Genomic DNA, 19703 nt, shown 5'->3' with positions numbered 1-19703 from the left:
TGACAATGAGTCACAGTGACCCAAAATTCTAAATTTGTCAATGGACTGAGGGCATCATGAGCTTTAAAACGATATCCTGGTCAAAGTCATATCTTGGATTGTTATCAAGATAGAACATTTTGAATAATGGCCTCCTGCTATCTTTTTCCAATTGAAAAACTGTGAGAAAATCATGTTTGAAGTTGCAGGTTACAGGCAAATACAGGTAGGATTTGCCACCTGGAATAATATTTTTTGTAACTTTACATTCTTGTCTAGACTCTAAAACTTTTGGAAATTAATTTTGAATGACTCTTCCTTCATATAACACCAAAAAAGAAAAAATGATGTTCATTGGTTTATGCCGTAATCAGCCTGTATCTTAAAATGAGAATGTGCAACTTTTGACTCATTTTGTCAGACTGGCTCACATATACTGATTTCATTTGTGGTTTTAAAAATATAGTTTGAGACTCTCTTGATGTGAGCAAACATTTTAAATTAAGGTTAATGACCTATGATGTCATATCACAGACTGCTCATTCATTTCGGCAACATGGGTACAACATGAGGTGTGCTTGCACCTGCCACCACAAATTGTGCATTATTGTTGTATTCACGTCATGCACCTTTTACTTTGTTTGAAAGCACAGCATCAACCACTGTGCCAAAGTTTGCATACTTGTACACATTTTATTTAAAAATATAGAATACAAAAAAACAAATGTAACACCTACAGAATAATTAGCCAGTTTTTGTAGTTTTCTGACCCTCGTTTACTTTTAGGCTGAAAAAAATCCAACCAAGCCAAAAGCAAAGACCTCATTATTCCAACTCAACTGAGCCAGTTCATGTGTGCTTGTCCATAACACTCCCCTTACTCAGGATCCAGCCGAGGCAGAACAGGAAGTATGAGGTTTCCAAAGGACGAGTCTTGTGTAATAAAGAAGCCAGAGGAGTGAGTATGGGCATGCTGAAAGACAAAAATAGGCACACAACATGTATTATTATGGTCATTTATTCAAATTAGTCAAGGCATCCTCCATCCACATGATGAGATAACATAGGCATACCTGCAAAGCTGCTTTCTGCTGGGCAGCGATGTGCTGCTGTTCCGCATGGTCTCTGACCACATTATTCACTGCTGGTCTTGCTAGAGGGATGCTGTTAGCAAAGTAAAGATTGAGAAAGTCATTTATCTTTATCCTGCTGTTTTCTATCTGCCAAACAGAATTCTAGAGCCTGATGCAATGAGTAAATGTGGTACCAAAATTTGTTTACATTACCTTGCTCCTGGGTTCATAGTTTGGCTTTGTATCAAACGTCTCTTTTCTTTTTCCAGATCAGCTAAAATGGCAGCTCTACTGTTCTTATTTTGAAATCCTATGACATGGATAAGTACAAGTATGTCGGATGCTTTTGGACACAACTGCAAGCATTGACAAACTGTTTGTTGACAACGAATAAAGTGAAGGTGAAGACACTGAACATGCGTTAATCATCCCATCACACAAACAGATCTTAATGTTCAGACAATATATATTCACATTCATCTGATAACTACCCAATCCAAGCAATACCTTGTCCGGGTGGATTCGCAGCCATGGCAGCAGACCTGTGAGATCAGAGATGACTTCCCTATGGAAATAAACGTCCACACGTTTAGGTGCCACGGGTAGGAATATATACACCACGGATACAAATTCACTTCTAATAGGCTTGTTTACTTCACAATCTAAAAAAAGCCGAATCTGGCACCTAAACATTTAAATAGCTCCAGTGATTAGTCCTATAACTAACTTCCCAGTAACCAACCAAACGCTAGAACAAGCTGACTGTGAACAGATAGAGCAGCTCTTTCCCGACTTATTTGATAGATTGAACAGAATGTGCGAATTGTAAAGGATCACTGTTTAGAGGTCTGGCCTCACAATATATGAAATAATCGCCATAACGAAAAGGTGGTTGCTATAAAAGTACACAAACGTTGATTTCAATCATTCAACAGTACCGATTGGAACCTGCGCACATAATACACGTCATAAATCCGCGCTAACTATTACCGTAATTCTGAGATTATTTTGTGTCAAGAATTTGATCGCATAACTCGCCTGTATGTGTTGTATTGTATTGTATTGTATTGTTTTATTCAAACATGTTTGTCATACACACAGTATTATGGTAATTTACTGTTGGCTGTTTTTGTTGGTAGTCAGTCGTGATTTTTCGATGTACCTTGTAGGAGATATTCATTCCAAACCGGCAAACCCACCTTTCCTTACTTTGCAACTCATTTAAACAGATAGGACACAATATTTCTTTACCACTTAAATTATAGCATATTATTTTGAAGTCGTTTATTGCAGCAAACGCATAATGCACTTACGTTAATAAAAATCTTCCAGTTTGTCGACAATTTGGTCACGTGATTACCCTAATTTTTTATTATTATTTCCGGTCTTGTCATTACACTTCCGGAACTGCGCAGTGTAGGTCAGCTGACAGATGTGTGCAGGTCCTGTGTTCACGGCTGTTCTGGAAACCCCAACATTTACACCACTTGAAGGCAATTAAGGATCTGTGAGTGCTACTGAACAGTCCTTTCACTAGTTCCTTTCGCTTGCACCATGAGTGCTAGCACCCCGAAAACGCTCTGTACATCAGGGCAGCAATCCATCCAAGACATTTGCCACCCTCTCTCTGCGGAGGAGTCCGTCCGCACCCCAAGCCCAGATGTAGGAAACACCACCGGTAGCATCGGGGAGAAGGTAGGTGGCACATCATCTCACATTGTTTTCATGGATCAGTGTACAAATCACTGTCTGGATTCAGTTCAGTAGTCACTGTACCAAAGGCGCGGTGGTGATTCCATCTCATCAACAAAGTTCGATGGCTCAAGGATCGGATGATGCTCAGCTAATAAACAAACGTGTTTTCAACACATCTAAACGGACGCTAAGGTCTTTTGGTCAGTCACTATCGCCATGGGATGGCTATCCTCAGCCCACACATCACACTTGATCAGCTTTTGATCATTGACGTAATAGTCAACTAGAGAGTACATCTTTCAAAGGTGTTACAACCTTAGTGTGATTGTGTTGTGACTAACCTAAGCATTTTTCTGGTTTGCGTCTCTGATAGAAACCCATGTTGATCACTGTCTTTTACTAGTTTTTTACATAGCCTACAGATTTCAGTGTGTTTGTCAGTCAACAGCAGACACCATTTGTGGAAGTAGGCTAGCTGATGCAAGTCAAGTTTCCCATTATATTTGTGCTGACTACATGTCTTTTAATTCAAATAGACCTACATTTCGTGTTAATTTAATAAAGTATATTTGAGGCTGTTTAATATTTATGGGACATTAATTAGTAGACCTATTATTATTTCTTGTTTCTATTTTTTGAGAAACAATTGCACTGCTTGAATGAATAGAAATGTGTATATAGATGCTGTACTGCCAATTCGATCTTACAATCAGCCCTACACAGTTCTCCCCCTCTCTCCCAGTCAAAATACAATGACCTATGTGTTCTGTGTGTGACATCACATTGCCAGTATGTATAACGTTTCTTTTTTATATATAAAGAATACTGTGTTAATTTATCACAAAAATAATGATTAATTGAAATGCTTCATTTATTCTCACTATTTCTTTTTTAGTTGTTTGACATTTTCTTAGAAAAGTAACTGTTCTCCATACCATGCCAAAGCCATACCAATGCTATAATCAAATGCATCCATTGTCTGTGCACAGCACAAGGCTTGTCTCTGGGGAGCTGTTTGACCTGCTCGCTGTTTGGATCTCAGCTAAAAGCAACACCCAGACCAGGACTATGTTGGCCAGTCATTTGGTTATCATGTGTTAGAATATCCCTTATTTTGTGATGCCATGATCTGAGGACCACAGGACAGCCAGAGTGGTCCTTTGGACACTGGGTTGTCTTTCTTTAAGGAAGGACTTGACAGATGGTTAGTGCGCTAGTCTGGTAAAGTCTGACTGTTTTTTGCTAGTCTGTGCTCTGAGTGTTCCCTCTCTCCTCTCACCACTGCCTGTAGCTGTCTGTCATGCCTGCCTGCAGATATTGGGCCAGATGGACCATCACATGATATCTGTGTTGCATGGACTATGAATGAATAGCTCACACAAGAGTGTAGAATAGCTCACACAAGAGTGTACCTCAGCCACTTTGATGAACTGGCACGTTGTCACACTGCATTACACTCAACCAGGGATTCCCACCTTGTTTTGATAGATGACCTAAAGCCAGGGGCGATCTTTACTGTTTACAAGCTTTTCATTTCCTGCTGTCTCTTTCCCAAAATCCATCACCCTGACTTTTTTTTAGATCTATACAGATATGGAGTGGGAAGGAGGAGCAGTGTCCTGTCTTTCAGTAAAATTATGTATTGTTATTGATTTTACTAATGAGATATAGCCAGAGACTTTCTAATGAGGAGACACAGCACTCAAAAAATCCTCCATAGAAATGCATGGGGTTAGTTTGTAACACCAATATGGCAATTGTCTACACATACCCCACCCCTACCGCGACAAAACTATGACATGTGAATACATTGAGCCAATCATGTGTTGTGATCTCGCCACTGGAGCAAGATTGGTGTTGTGAAGCCTTGCGCACGCACATTTCTGCCAAAATAGATGCCCGAAAAGTGCCCAAAAAGCGTTGCAATATGGCCACCGAGTGGAGGGACTTGCCTAAAAGGACTGATATAGCCAGATGGAGAGAGATCAGCCTACATAGTTTCAGTTTCATTTTTGTTTTGTGTTATCATGATAAAATAATGTCATGATATGTTTGTATGGTCTTTTGTTTTGTTAAATGCAAAATGTATACAAATAGCCCTGCTATTCTCACATTTTGCAGATATGTATTACTTAGCCTGCATGTGCCATTGTGTCTTGATGGAAATGGTCCTAACTGTTGTTGGTATAGTCTTTGAGATCTTGTTTCTGTTGAATGTGTATAAGCCAGGCTAACAGAGTATGTCATTCTGTCACCCCTTTGTGAGAATGCACTTAGTGACTTGTTTACAGTGTCTAGCCTCTGCAATTTGTTCTTCTCTGCTTTGTAAGCAGCCAAGCAGAAATGGGCTCTCGAGTTGACACAAGGGTGGTGCAGATCTAGCCAAACGGCTATGTGTGCTACTGACGGGGCAATTTGGAGAGCAAGCACATGTTTCCTTCCTGCAACATGCTCTTTAAACCTAACCTGATGTGAACCCACGCACTGTCAGAAATCTACTCATGATTTGGCTGCGTGCTGTAGGAGAAAAGAGAATTGTGAAGAAAGCTTAAAGCCAGCAGACACAGTATCTGGTTAAAGTGGGAGCACATGATCGCCTATGTCCCTGCCTTGCTCTGTCTTCGCTGTCCCTTGTTCTAGCTGCATCTGTGTCTGTTTTCTGTTTCCTAGTCCATCTCTCTCTCTCTCTCTCTCTCTCTCTCTCTCTCTCTCTCTCTCTCTCTCCCTCCCTCCCTCTGCTGAGCTGGTCTGCTGTCTCCTGGTATGTTTGTGTGTGTGTGTGTGTGTGGGGCTGGCTGGTGGGATCCCTGCCGTGTGCGTGTGTGTGTGTGTGTGTGTGTGGCTGGTGGGTTCCCTGCCGTGGGGGTGTGAGGCCAGCAGTGAAGTGTGGAGGGGTGCAGATGTGTGTGTGAAGGCTGAGCCAGCCTGGCCTCATTAACAGATCTGTGTCCTTCACCCCTCACTGTGGCAAGCTTGCCCTGGGTCAAACACCTGCAACACACACACACACACACACACAGTATGCACACACACACACACAGTATGCACACACATCCATAAAGATACTCACATATTTTTACACACACGTAAACATTACATTACACAACACACTGACCTGCATCTTACAGCAGTTACTATACTGTACAGGACAGTGCAGCAGTCACAGCATAGCTTAGGCCCCGTCCACACGGAGACGGTTTTTGGGTTAAACGCACCGGTTTTGCTTCGTCCAAACGAATCCTGTAAACGCACTGGCCGAAACTGCACTTTTTTGAAACCTGGTCCCAGGGTGGAAAAATCTGAAACCGTAGCCCTTGTGAGTTCGTTTGGACGGCGAAACCGCATACTTGCGTATTGATGATGTCATCACCACACCTCAGCTGCCCTGGACTTGACACTTATAGCATTGCCTAACAATACTAGTTTTCATACATGACATTACCTACGATTACACTCAGTAGGATAAATATCACAACTGGTGCTGCGCAGCGCCAATAGCTTATGACTTGTTGGACTGTTCAGTGTTTTTCCCGGTGTTTTTTGATACATTCAGTGACGCGAGAGAACTAGTCAGAAGTTTTTAGGGAAGTGCGGTGTAAGTTTAAATTAATTTGTGTGTAGTGCCGGTGTCATTCATTTATTTTACATGTCTTACAACATAAATAAATGCATTCATAGTCTAGTGAAGTCAGATATGAGCATACAAAGACGCTTAGAACTCATGTTAAGCCTATGGTAGATGCGCACTAAATGCGAATTATAAATGTGGCAACGGAATAGCCTAGAACTTGGATAGGCCTAGCGTTTAGTAGCCTATGCACTTGCAGTGATAGCAAAAACTAATGTGAATCGCGGACTATCCTACAACCAAAAAAAGTAAAGGAGATTATTTGTACCTGCGTTAGCCAAATAAAGGACGGGACTGCACCCTTCACAAACCGTAAAAATGAAGTTTATTAGTTTTACAGTTGACTACAGTTGACAGTTCACTATCAGTCCAAACAAACAATTCTGGTTTCCTTGCACTAGCCATTTTCGTAGCCTACTCTGTCTGTTTGTATAGCCTACAGCGCGCAAGCTTTGGTCAATTTCTGTAACAAACAGTGCCACCTATAGGCCTGGGATATGAAGTAACGTGTTGAGTCGTGTTAAGATGGATCCGTTTGGACGCAAATATTCTTGATATGGTTCCACGGAAGACAGAGAAAAAAAAGATCGGTTTGGTACGTGTGGACTAGCCCTTAGTTAACTTAGCTTAGTCATCAACACATGCATCACACACATTAGCATTACAATAAAAACACTCAGCAACCTCCTTTCCCTGATGCACACATATAGAGACCTGCAGATTCTCCTGGTCCCGTTGACTTTCTGCTGAACTGTGTGTGTGTGTTTGTGTTTGTCACTGAGGACACACTATGTGGCTCCTAGCTCCATGTTACGCAGTGGCATCCTCATCATCATCCTCCTCCTCCTCCTCCTCATCATTGTCTTGGTCCGTGTGAGGGAGAGTGACCCATGTTGTGGTCATCCGTCTGCTCACATTATGTCACAGAGCTGCTTTTATTATGCCAAGCCAGGGCTTCCCTCAGCGTACTACTATACTGTAGCCTTGGGGTCATCAACTGTAGTGCATTACTATACTGTAGCCTTGGGGCCATCCACTGTAGTGCATTACTGTACTGTAGCCTTGGGGCCATCCACTGTAGTGCATTCTATACTGTAGCCTGGCGTTTCCTTGGGTTAGCCTTGGGGCCATCCACTGTAGTGCATTACTGTACTGTAGCCTTGGGGTCATCAACTGTAGTGCATTACTGTACTGTAGCCTTGGGGTCATCAACTGTAGTGCATTACTATACTGTAGCCTTGGGGTCATCAACTGTAGTGCATTACTGTACTGTAGCCTTGGGGTCATCAACTGTAGTGCATTACTATACTGTAGCCTTGGGGTCATCAACTGTAGTGCATTACTATATGGATCGTCGGATTTAATCACGCTAACTTACTGCACTGTGGCTGGCTGTTGTCTGCCATTGACTGCTGGCAGCTGCAGAACCCAGTCAAGAAGTGCTATGTATGGGTTAGTAATTGTAGATGCATTACTGTACTGTAGCCTTGGGGTCATCAACTGTAGTGCATTACTATACTGTAGCCTTGGGGCCATCCACTGTAGTGCATTACTGTACTGTAGCCTTGGGGTCATCAACTGTAGTGCATTACTATACTGTAGCCTTGGGGCCATCCGTGCACTACTATACTGTAGCCTTAGGGTCATCAACTGTAGTGCATTACTATACTGTAGCCTTGGGGCCATCCACTGTAGTGCATTACTGTACTGTAGCCTTGGGGCCATCCACTGTAGTGCATTCCTATACTGTAGCCTGGCGTTTCCTTGGGTAGTTTGTTTTAGTGTACAACTGTACTGTAGGCGTTTCCTTGGGTAGTTTGTTTTAGTGTACAACTGTTAAAGTTCAGACTTTTTTTTGTCAAATGCAGTCACTGTTAGTTAGTGTTATGTGGGTGTTGGTCAGTCTTATGGCCTGGGCATAGAAAGGGTCTCTAAGCCGTGTCCTGGGTGCACTGCTGTACTGTAGCCTTGGATCGTCGGATTTAGTACGCTAACTTACTGCACTGTGGCGGCTGTTGTCTGCCATTGACTGCTGGCTTGGCTACAGGGCAAGTCAAAAGTGCTATGTATGGGTTAGTAATTGTAGATGCAGATGTAGCTCTACTGATTATGTTTCCTTCTACATGCTGTCTGTTTATTGTCATCGTCCATCCATTGGATCAACTGCTTTAAAATTGTGTGTGTGTGCCCTGTCTTTTAAATTTGTCAAAAGTAGCTGAGTAGTCCAAGACATCTGATTGGGTTTTCCATTACCTGTTTCCAGGGAGACCTGTTGGAAACAGTGATTTTGGCCTTAATTCTTCCTGCATATACGAGTCAGGAAGTAAACAATCATTTGGGATTTTGTTTTTTTTCTGTTATTGGACAGGTTGTTATTTTCCTATTAGATAAGTTCCACTGCTAAGTGGAGTCTGCACAAGAAAAGTATTTCACCGAAGCCTTCTTTGGTCATAGTAATTTTAAATGCCTTTTAAAGTCGTTCTGTTCTTCCCCGATTAAGGCAATGACGGTCAAAACATACTGCCATGCTTTTATCTGAATATGAACTAGCTTAATATGAAAGTTTTTTTTTTTTACATTTAAAGAAGAGTGCTTTGGATCAATCTGTTTGCCTTTTTAAAGTGATGCAACTTCCCTCTGAGTGATGTGTCGTTTGTCCCTCCTCACAGGATCTCAGTCTGCCCAATGGGACACCAGTGGACACCTCTAGCCCCGCCTCATCCTCTTCCCTGTTGAATCGGCTGCAGCTGGATGATGACCTGGACGGCGAGACCCGTGACCTGTTCGTCACCGTCGATGATCCTAAGAAACACGTGTCCACCATGGAGACGTACATCACATACCGAGTCTCGACAAAGGTCAGAGGTTCATCTATGACCTTAAGACCAGCTGTGGGTTTCCTGGGTGATTCTTTGTATTGTATAGAACCTTCACTTTTTAAAGAACCTACCAGAGGCTCTGCAGAAAGTTCTAACCTTTTCCAGATAATGTAGAAATTGAACCTTAACATAAAAAGGCCCTAGAGTGGAAGTTGGCAGTGAATTAAAATGTCACATGAAATAGGTTCTAGGTCTAGGACACGGGTATTCTTTAGAACAGTGAGTTTGCATGGATTGATTATCTCTGTTATCTGTAATTGGTTGATCATTAACACGGAGGGGGTGTCAGTGCTGTGGTGGTTTTGTGAAAACCTCGCCGGCTCGGTTCCTGGGGAAGAGGGGAAGAGTGAGACATGCACACATCCTCCTGCCGAGTGTCAAGCCTCACCGCACACACACACTCAAAACTGCACACGCACTCAAAACTGCACACACACTCAAAACTGCACACATGCACACACACTCAAAACTGCACACACACTCAAAACTGCTGATTTGAGTTTTTCTTTGAGTAATTGCTTCCTGTCTGCTGTGCTGTTTTCACAATGAGTTGCTTAAAATCTCGCCTCATATCCGATTCCATAAATTTCATGGATCTGAGGAATGTTGTCACTGTAAAGAAAACCTGACATCACGACAGACTACCACCCGCATTTAAGCCAAATACATTCACAGCTGTCTCCAGCCCCAGCCCCGTCTCCAGCCCCGTCTCCAGCCCCAGCCCCGTCTCTAGCCCCGTCTCCAGCCCCGTCTCCAGCCCCAGCCCCGTCTCTAGCCCCAGCCCCGTCTCCAGCCCCGTCTCTAGCCCCGTCTCCAGCCCCAGCCCCGTCTCTAGCCCCGTCTCCAGCCCCAGCCCCGTCTCTAGCCCCACAGCTGTCTCCAGACCTAAATATTATATACTGGGATCTCCAAAATGGACAATCATTTCTGAATGTCAACACTAGCATTGCAGTTGACGGGAGAGGTACAATTAAGGTTTTGCACCTACGTCATAATGTCATGTGACCGTTTGTTTACAACTAGAGTGGTAGGCAAGAATGGTAAGGCACTGCAGAGAGTGGTAGGCAAGCCTACAACAGTCGGGTTGCATAGGCTACACATAGTTACAAATAGCTTCAAAATTGAAATTTTAATATCAAATATTGACCGGGATGCCGACCACTTGTGTAGGCCCTAACAGTTGGTTTTACAATAAGAAGCAAAAAGGCGACGAACGACCGTTTAGCCTACCTATCCTCGTGGTTGTGGAGGATGATCGTTAGCAGCTGTGAAGTCTTTTATTCTCAAGATAGCCTAATGGGTGTAGCCTACTGTCTCTGAAGGCGTAGGCTAAAAATACAACTATCTACAGTCATCCAAAAATGAATTGCCAGAGACAGGCTATGAAGGAAAAAAAGTGCAGCATTTTAAACATGGCAAGATTATTTTTACGGAACAGTTTGTTCTAATTTGTCTCCAGTGAAATACGTGCTTGTGGACATCAATCACCTATCTTCTGTCCTTCTATTTCACGTTATCATGTGTGTCATTTGATTATATAATCACAACAAATGCTAATAAATGAAAACAGAATAGGCTTTTTGTGCTATAGGCTAACGTTACAGGTCACTTAGGCTAACTCCCCGTATGTCAAAATAAACTGATTTGATCCTAATAGTTTAGCGATCACACACAACTTAACACAGCAACCTCAAACACCACTGTTGAACCCTAGGCTACTGCTTCAGTCATGTAAGAAATAAGCAGTTTATGAATTATCTTTACCCGTTTAATCAAGTCCACATGACCAAAATAACAACATATTTAAAGGCTGAGCTAGCATAACAGCCTAATATAGGCGATGCTGCAATGGATAACTAATAAAAAGTTTCACACAATTAATGAACTTTATCACTCACATTCTGAGTTTTTCTGGGTGGTTATATATCCATGCAGATCGTCTTGGAATAAGCCATCGCTGTTATATGATATAATATGTTACAGGATTCATGACTAACGCCATTAATGTTATGATGCTGACTGACGCTGGCTATAACAGTAGCTTCTAGGCTACCGTTTTAAAGTCTGCTGAGTCTACTGCCTACCAAATCCTGTCGCTGTTCAGTTGAAGTTAAATGATCAAATATTGTTTGATTTTGTGTCAGCTTTCAGAAGGAAGACATGTTCCTTTCTGGTCAAATTTCACAGCTTCTAAGAAAGGCTATCGTCTAAGAAAGGCTATCGTCTTCGTGTAAACCGAGTTTTGAACAGAGAAAAAAAGTTAGGCTACCATTAGGCTACATGCAGGTTCTCCGATACAGATCAATGCACCAAATCAAGGCGATTTTAGCGAAACAACGTTCCTGTGACAGGCTATCAAATATTGAACAATGGGATAACGTTTCATCATCACCTTTATTGATGCCTGAAATGTTGACATTGCTGAAATACAGAGATGTAGCCTACTGAGAGGCAGCTGCAGACAAAGATGTTCAATGGGTTCAACTTGTCCCTTGCCTACCAGCTGGATGTAAACAAAGCTATAGAACCTAGAATACGTCACATGAAAAACGTTAATAGTCAAGTAATCAAGCTACAGTACATTAGGAGGTGCTTGCTCTCATCAGACCTCCTATCTCACTGTACAGAGTGAATGTTGTACCTCACTGTAGAGAGTGATCGTTGTACCTCATTGTACAGAGTGATTGTTGTACCTCACTGTAGACAGTGGTTGTTGTACCCCACTTTGAATAAAAGCATCTGCTAAATGCAGAGGTTAGAGTTTAGTCTGCGGTAGTTTCAGTGTAGGAATCCATATTTTTATTCAGTGGTGGTCCTGGGGTTGCCTCCTTAGTCAGAATGATGGTCCCTGGTTCACAATCAGTTGAAAACCATTGTGCTAAATATATTTATAAAGGGTCTGCTGAAGAAATGTAAGTGTTAATGAAAATTGCACCAGTAATATCCATCTCCATTCAGACAGAAGCGTAAATGTCCTGGACCACCTCGTCTGGGCCTGACGGGACGTCAGATCTGGCTGTTATTGCAAGCCCGAAGTGCTGATTTAAACAGAAATATAAAAGCAAAACACACCACTGATCACCCCCTCCCACCAAACACACACACACACACACACACACACTCACTCATGGCATGCTGCTGTGCTGTCATTTTCATTACTCCAAACACTTCCCATGTGGTGTGCCATAGAGAGGCAACTGGGCACGCCCCACATTCTCTGCTGTTCTTTTCTTCTGTCGTTCTCTCGTTCTTATCGTAAACATGAGGGAGAGAAGAGTTGGAGCTGGCCAGAGTGTGATGTATCACGGCAACCAGCCCTTATCTGTCTCTGATACTGCATGCATGACTGACCTCTCGGTTAGTGGCCCTGCTTTAAACAAGACACACACACACTCTCTCTCTCTCTCTCTCTCTCTCTCTCTCTCTCTCTCTCTCTCTCTCTTTCACTCTTTCTTTCTCGACAAACTCTGACTATCTATCTTTCGCTCTCTTTTTCTCTCTCTTTCTCAACAAACTCTCTCACGTTCTCTCTCTGTCTCTGTCTGTCTCTCTCTCTCTCTCTCTGTTTCTCTCTCTCTCTCTCTTTTCGCATGCAAAGATTTATGGCAGGGGAATGTTACAGGGACAGTGATAAATTCAGATGAAAAAGTAATGTATGGTAGTGAAACTTAAAAAAAAAAAAAAAATAAAAAAATCAGATTTTGTCCATATAGTAATGCATTCTCTACAGTAGCTTGCCTACAAATAGTTAGATCAAGATTGCCTACAGTATCGCAATTCCATTACAGCAGTGTTTCTCAAAGTGTGGTCCGGGGACCACTAGTGGTCCGCAAGCTATCCCAAGTGGTCCGCAAGCAGACGTGGTAAAATATAATATAGATGAGTTGTTTGCAATATTGAACCAACTTGTATGTAAATTCAAACAGTTCTGCAACATGCCTATGTATGCTACGCCAGTTTAAATCATATGAATCCTCTGACACAATAAGCAAGGTGAGGCCTATTGTGTAATATACTGTTGAAGTACGTCTACTCTTCTTTTTTTTTTAGCTAGGTGGTCCGTGAGGTTTTTTTTCATTGGTTAAGTGGTCCTTGGTCTGAAAAAGTTTGAGAAACACTGCATTACAGGATATTGAATCATAACCCTGTATCCTGATGCACATTGTATTGCCACATTTTTGCCAATGCCCATCCCTACTGCAGATGTGACATACGCTTGATAGTGTTTTATGCCCCCAACGTCGTCTTCCAGGCAGCGCTGCCACCGCTGACTTAAAGGCACCTAATCCTAAACCTAACCCCAACCCTAACCCTAACCTTAACCCATGCTAAACCCTAGTGCCTTCCAGACAACGTTGGGGGCATAAAACACCAAGAAACGTGACATACTGTGCCAATGCCCATTCCTACTGGAGATGTGACATACCGTGCCAATGCCCATCCCCATCCCTACTGTAGATGTGACATACCGTGCCAATGCCCATCCCTACTGGAGATGTGACATACAGTGCCCATGCCCATCCCTACTGGAGATGTGACATATAGTGCCCATGCCCATCCCTACTGGAGATGTGACATACAGTGCACAGTGTCCTGTCCTCTGAGGGGGACGTTTGAGCAGGCCGAAACTGTCAGTGCAGGCGAAATGGTCGGCCATCTGTCCAGCAAGTGACTCAGCGGTATGCACAGATTCAGACATTGACCCATAGCACTGACCGCTGGTGAGGTGTTACACACCTCTGTGATCCATTAACTTTAGCTTATCAAAGAAACATGGACTTGCACTAGAGAAAAAGCAAAAATGCACTGACACCAGGAATGCCAATAGACAAAACGTACGGCCATCCATCTGCACAGTGACATGGAATCAAAAGAATTCATACCATTTAAAGTATCATGTTTCAACCTCAGTACTGTCAAAATGTCTTCTAGGAGCGCATATCAGTGTGCGGGTTGCCATGCTCCCTTCCGAAGTTATCCATTAACCAATTAACTGGGTCGACGTGAGTGTTCTATCTTCTTCTGCGGAGACTAATGGGGCTAAAAACAGGAAGCTTGGTCAATGGCGGACTCCAGGCAAGCAGAAAATGGAACAATCTTGACAGATTGTCCTGCCCCATGGCTTCGCTGAAGACGTCATCATGTGCCCGTCTCTGCAAGCAAACAGTGCGTTCAAAATGTCAGCAAAACCTTTGCATTTAGTAAAACTGATTCCCATCCCCCTCCCCCCTTTTCTCACTCTCTGTCTCTGTCACTCTTTTTCTGGCTGTTTCAAACTCTTCCTCCTTTTTTTGTCCTCACTTCCTTTCTGTCCACCCCCCCTTCTCTTTTTCTCTCTCTATCTTTTTTCTCCCTCCCAATCTCAACCCTATTCCTCCTCCTCTCTCCATCTCTGTCTCTCTCCCCAGACCACCAGGGTGGAGTTCGACCTGCCGGAGTACTCGGTGAGGCGGCGCTACCAGGACTTTGACTGGTTACGGATCAAGCTGGAGGAGACCCAGCCCACGCACCTCATACCAGTAGGTAGAGGGAGAACCTCCTCTCCTCTCCTGTTCTCTCTTGTTCTCTCCTCTCCTCTCCTGTTCTCTTTTCCTCTCCTCTCCTGTTCTCTCTTGTTCTCTCCTCTCCTCTCCTCTCCTCTCCTTCTCTCTCCTCCTCTCCTCTCCTTCTCTCTCCTCTCCTCTCTTGTTCTCTCTTTTCCTCTCCTCTCTCCTCTCCTCTCCTCTCCTCTCCTTCTCTCTTCTCCTCTCCTCTCTTCTCCCCTCTCCTTCTCTCTCCTCCTCCTCCACTGAGAGGGGCGGTGCTTGTAGCGGTCACTCTCAGTGTTCTAAAACCGTACACCCAGAAACCCATAACATAACAACACCCCATAGGTCAGCACAAATCTCCCACACACCTATAACAGCACCCTATAGGGCAGCTCATATATCACACACACACACCACATGACCTCCATTCAGTCTTCTGCTAAATGCTCCGACTCAAGTGAAGAGAGCTTGTGTAGAGAGACGGATTCATAGGCAAGTTGGGTGTCTTGTCTTTTTGTATTTCACCTTTTCCATTTCCAAATTCATGGCTCTGTGTCTGTGAAAGTGTTTATTTCACCTGTCTTTCCTATGCCCTCTCTCTCTCCCTTCATCCCTCCCTCCCTCTCTCTCTCCCTTCCTCTCTCCCTTCATCCCTCCCTCCCTCTGCTTCCATTTTTACCTCTCCTCTCTTGCCCCTGCCAATTTTTTTTATCAAATGTTGATTTGAAGAATCTTATTTAAATTATTTAGTTTTTTTTTTCTGTATGCAATTCTATTTGTTTGTTCTAATCTCCTGTCTGTATATTGTTGTATTATACCCTTTTTGCCTTGATCAAGCCTTAGATGCTGATATGGCATTAAACTAAAACTATCACTGCTGCCACTGCTTTGCTCCCAGCCCCTGCCAGAGAAGTTTGTGATGAAGGGCGTGGTGGACCGCTTCTCAGAGGAGTTTGTGGAGACGAGGCGGAAAGCGCTGGACAAGTTCCTCAAGAGGGTGGCAGACCACCCGGTGCTGTCCTTCAACGAACACTTCAAAGTCTTTCTCTCTGCTAAGGTAAGCAGCTCCGCTCCTGCAAGTCCAAAATCCATCCTCCAGTTTCACTGTAGTTTGTAGTGCACTCCATATCCAGTATACAAATCTTATCTTCAACCTCTGCTAGAACAATATGTGACCCACATACATCTCTCTCTCACTCTAGCAAAGGAATTATTACAGGTCTACGTGTGTGTGTTTGTGTTTGTGTGTGTGTGTGTGTGTGTGTGTGTGTGTGTGTGTGTGTGTGTGTGTGTGTGCGTGTGTGTGTGTGTGTGTGTGTGTGCGCGTGCGCGCGTGCATAGGTACTTTATTGTCCCCGCAGGGAAACCGTTTTCTGTTGGCATGACAACACAGGCAGGGTACACACATAAGACACCTTTGACCATTAAACATAAATGCACCAGTCATATCACAGTATAAGCATTAATACTTAAAGCGCTCTATATAAATAAAGTTACCTTACCTACCTTACCTTACCTTATCCCAGGAGCAAAAAGGCTTCGATAGACTTTGATAACAATGATAAAAGAACAGACTTTAACAACAACGTTCCCATCACGTACACATAGCATCAGTCCACAGTGGCCCAGTATTGCACAGCGGCTCTCACTATGTTGGAGTACTCTGTTAGATCCTGTTAGATCATGTACATGGGTTAGATGATGTACACTCCCATCACAAACAACGTCCGTTCTTGAAGTTGGCCAAGAAGCCAAGAGTATGTGTTCTGTGCGTTGTGGTCATTAAGGAGCAGTCTTAGTTGTTTCCTCCGAGCGAGTAGTGCCTGCCCGAGGCAGATGGCGAGGGTGCCCAGGTCGACATTTATCAGGTCAGCTGTAATGGACGTTTCATTATCGACCCCCCTGATAAAAAGGCCAGGGCTGGTAATTATTTATGAAGAGACACTTTAAAGATGGCCGACGTATGGCCGTTATTAATAAGAGCTGTCCAGCTGGAGTCCCACAGACACTTAATATTTTTTCCCTCTTGTTGTTTATTGGATGGGAATAATCATCCCTCTTTCACGCCTTCTTGCTTGTCAGTGATGTTTTGCATAGATCAGCCAAAGCTGTAGGATCCTGGCCAGTGAGGTGCTGGATGATTTAGTCTGCCATTCCCAGGATGTCTGCGAGAGACACTTCGGCACTAATCAACCAGCCACCATGACCATGGAGCATTCGGTTTAGCCTAACAGTGACACTGTTCATGGGCCATGATTGATTCAAGATATAGGCTCCAGCCTAGGTGGACTATATGGTGGACTATAATTCATAACTGCTACATTAGATAAAGATAAGAAAGCTGTAGCTAAAAGGATCTACAGAATTCAGCAGAAAAATGGACTGTACCTTAGGACTCCACCTGATATTTAACCTTTATTGCCTTTTATTATCTCTACTTTTAACCTGTATTGCCTTCATAAAACTAATTAATAAGCATATATTGTGTTTAGGGAAATAGATTACATGGACCTCTAGGTGTAATTTAACTTGTGTGTGATAGGGGTTTCGTCAACTAATTGAACGGGCTAGACATTTCTATGGAGGTAAGTACTTCATCGAAAGTGAGACCTGTTCCAGAGTGACATGTATGTTGTGTACAGCTCTGTTGAAGTACAATAAGTACAGGTCTGTGATGTATGCTAAAGATGAAACACCTGCTGCTAACAGCTAGCACTAGCAGTAATGTTACACTCCAGCACTGTACAAAGACCTCACGGCTGGTCAACAAAACATTAAGAAAATCTTGTCAAGTAGTAAAAATCAGTAGTCGTGAAACCCCTAGTGTGAGGACTTTCATGTGTGTCGTCTCAGGACTTGAACGCGTATAAGAAGCAGGGCCTGGCACTGCTTACAAAAGATAAATTCGATTGAAGTGACGTGACAGGCGGCTACAAGCTGAGGGGCCGACCACTGGAGTTCGCCGCCATGGGCGACTACCTGGACGTGTTCACGCAGAAGCTGGGCACCATCGACAGGATAGCACAGAGAATCATCAAAGAGCAATCAGGTGAGCTGACTTCACCTCAACAGGTGTGTGATGAGCAGGTATGCTTTTTAATGTTCTCAGAGGAAGGGGGAGGAAGTCTGTTTCTCCATCCAGGGTTCACCTTTCGAGTGTTTCTGAAACAGGCTTTGTTGATATAAAGTAGTTTGGAAATCACCCAGAAAAGAACACACTTCCCAGGAGAATGAATGTTTTTATCCATCAAAGGTGCATCTTTAGAATAGACTGCAACAAAGACTGCATCTAACTATTGAGCTTGTCAACTCTCTCTCTCTCTCTCTCTCTCTCTCCCACCCTCTTTCCTCTCTCTACCTCCCTCCTGCCCTCTCTCTTTCCCACCCTCTCCTCTCTCCCACCCTCTCTCTCTCTCTCTCTCTCTCTCTCTCTCTCTCTCTCTCTCTCCTTTCTCTTTCTGTCTCTCTCCCCACTCTTTCCCGCCCTCTCTCCTCTCTCTACCTCCCTCCTGCCCTCTCTTTCCCACCCTCTCTCTCTTTCCCACCCTCTCTCTCTCTCTCCTCTCTCTCTCCAGAGTACCTGGTGGAGCTGCGGGAGTATGGTCCAGTGTACTCCAGCTGGGCGGGCTTCGAGGGTCCGCTCCAGGAGCCGCTGGAGGGCGTGGCGGGCTGCGTGGCCAACTGCGCCGCCGCGCTGGACGAGCTGACCGAGGACATGAGCGACGACTTCCTGCCCGTGCTCAGGGAGTACGTCCTCTACATTGAGTCCATGAAGGTGAGAGCAAGCATGCTGGAAAGGGGTGACCTGACTCTCGCCAGATGAATTTCGTTCCGCCTAGCTCCACTCACATCCATCTGGGATCGCTTCCGTTGAGAGTGATTTCATCACGAGATTGTATGGGTACAGCCAATCAGGGCCTTGGGGCAGGGGGAGTTTCATAGATCTTGGCGTGGCGTAGAAGCGACTGTGAGACTGTTCTCAATCGCGGGTTGGCTGATGTGAGTGGTTGAAGTATGCGTCAATAGATTATACCGGACAAGTGGCTTATCCAATCTAATGCAAGGATTTTTAATAAGGCCCAGCCTTCTGAAGCATCACTCAAATGGATCGATCCCAGATGGATGAGTGGAGCTAGGCAGCACGAAAATCATCTGGCGACAGTCAGGTTAGGAAAGGGGTGGAATTGTGTGGAATTCTGGAGGATTTTGGAGGAGTTTTCTTGAACTTCGCCGTTACGTTTGTGATGGCGATGGTATTATAACAGATTACGGTTTGAACAGGGTTATAAGCTAGCTGTTTAGCATGCTGACTTTGGATAAATGGGCAGGGTCAACTGCACTCCTCAGCACCTTAAAGGAGAATTCCAGCGATTTTTCACATAGATCTCCGTTTCTCGAGGTCACCGCGTACTGTCGATACGAAAAAAGGCCGAAAACAATCGTTTCTACTTAGCTAGAGTTGCTACAGCCCACAGCCAGAGCTGCAGGCACCTATAGTGCTACACTCTGGGGGCATGTTCATGAGCCCCCATGTTCATGCCCCCAGAGTATAGCACTCTAGCTGTTAGCTCACTCTACTCATTTGTGTCCATTGGATTAGGTCAACACGGTTATGTTTCATAAAGAGTGTGTTTTGACAGCATAGTAGCTAAGGAGCTGGGCTAGCGTGCAGTAGCCAGAAAAGCTGTGGGAAACCATTGGGCCCTTGAGCAAGGCACTTAACCCCAAGGTGCTTTGGCGAGACTTTTCCCTTATAAGAAGTGACATACTATAAGTCACTTTTGATAAAAGTGACAGCCATGTGAATAAGAAGGGATCCAGATGGGTCTCTTGAGGCTTAAAAGATGAAAGATTGACCCACAGTGCTGTTAAGGGTGGCGGGGTGCCAGAAGCTCTCAGGGCAGGAGGAGGCTCTGGTCCG

General features: G+C 44.0%; 2 protein-coding genes across 5 annotated transcripts in view; one reads left to right on the top strand and one right to left on the bottom strand.

Annotated features, from left to right (window-relative positions):
- Nucleotides 1-646: 646 nt before the first annotated feature.
- LOC125305043 (ints3 and nabp interacting protein) lies at nt 647-2413 on the bottom strand. Of its 4 annotated transcripts, none has more exons than XM_048259640.1 (5): nt 2366-2413; nt 1560-1617; nt 1266-1362; nt 1053-1143; nt 647-952 (listed from the first exon to the last, which is right to left on the bottom strand). In XM_048259640.1, exons 2-5 carry the CDS (start codon nt 1582-1584, stop codon nt 857-859), a joined length of 309 nt encoding a protein of 102 aa, XP_048115597.1. In that variant the 5' UTR covers nt 1585-1617; nt 2366-2413; the 3' UTR covers nt 647-856. The 4 variants fall into 4 exon arrangements, with proteins under 4 accessions (XP_048115597.1, XP_048115599.1, XP_048115598.1 ...); XM_048259642.1 differs by lacking the exon at nt 2366-2413 and adding an exon at nt 1991-2009; XM_048259641.1 differs by lacking the exon at nt 2366-2413 and adding an exon at nt 1911-1991.
- A 55-nt stretch (nt 2414-2468) lies between these two features.
- Nucleotides 2469-19703, top strand: part of snx30 (sorting nexin family member 30) — a 27696-nt gene continuing 10461 nt past the window's right edge. The window contains 6 exon segments of the mRNA XM_048259345.1: nt 2469-2747; nt 9045-9233; nt 14663-14773; nt 15681-15839; nt 17636-17831; nt 18358-18557. Coding sequence (XP_048115302.1) covers nt 2607-2747; nt 9045-9233; nt 14663-14773; nt 15681-15839; nt 17636-17831; nt 18358-18557 — 996 coding nt within the window. The 5' untranslated portion in view covers nt 2469-2606.

This window comes from Alosa alosa, chromosome 12 (genome assembly GCF_017589495.1).
Source record: "Alosa alosa isolate M-15738 ecotype Scorff River chromosome 12, AALO_Geno_1.1, whole genome shotgun sequence".
In the NCBI taxonomy this organism is placed as follows: domain Eukaryota; kingdom Metazoa; phylum Chordata; class Actinopteri; order Clupeiformes; family Clupeidae; genus Alosa; species Alosa alosa.
Note: the sequence above shows the minus strand (reverse complement) of the source record. Positions and strands in the feature narration are given on the sequence as shown.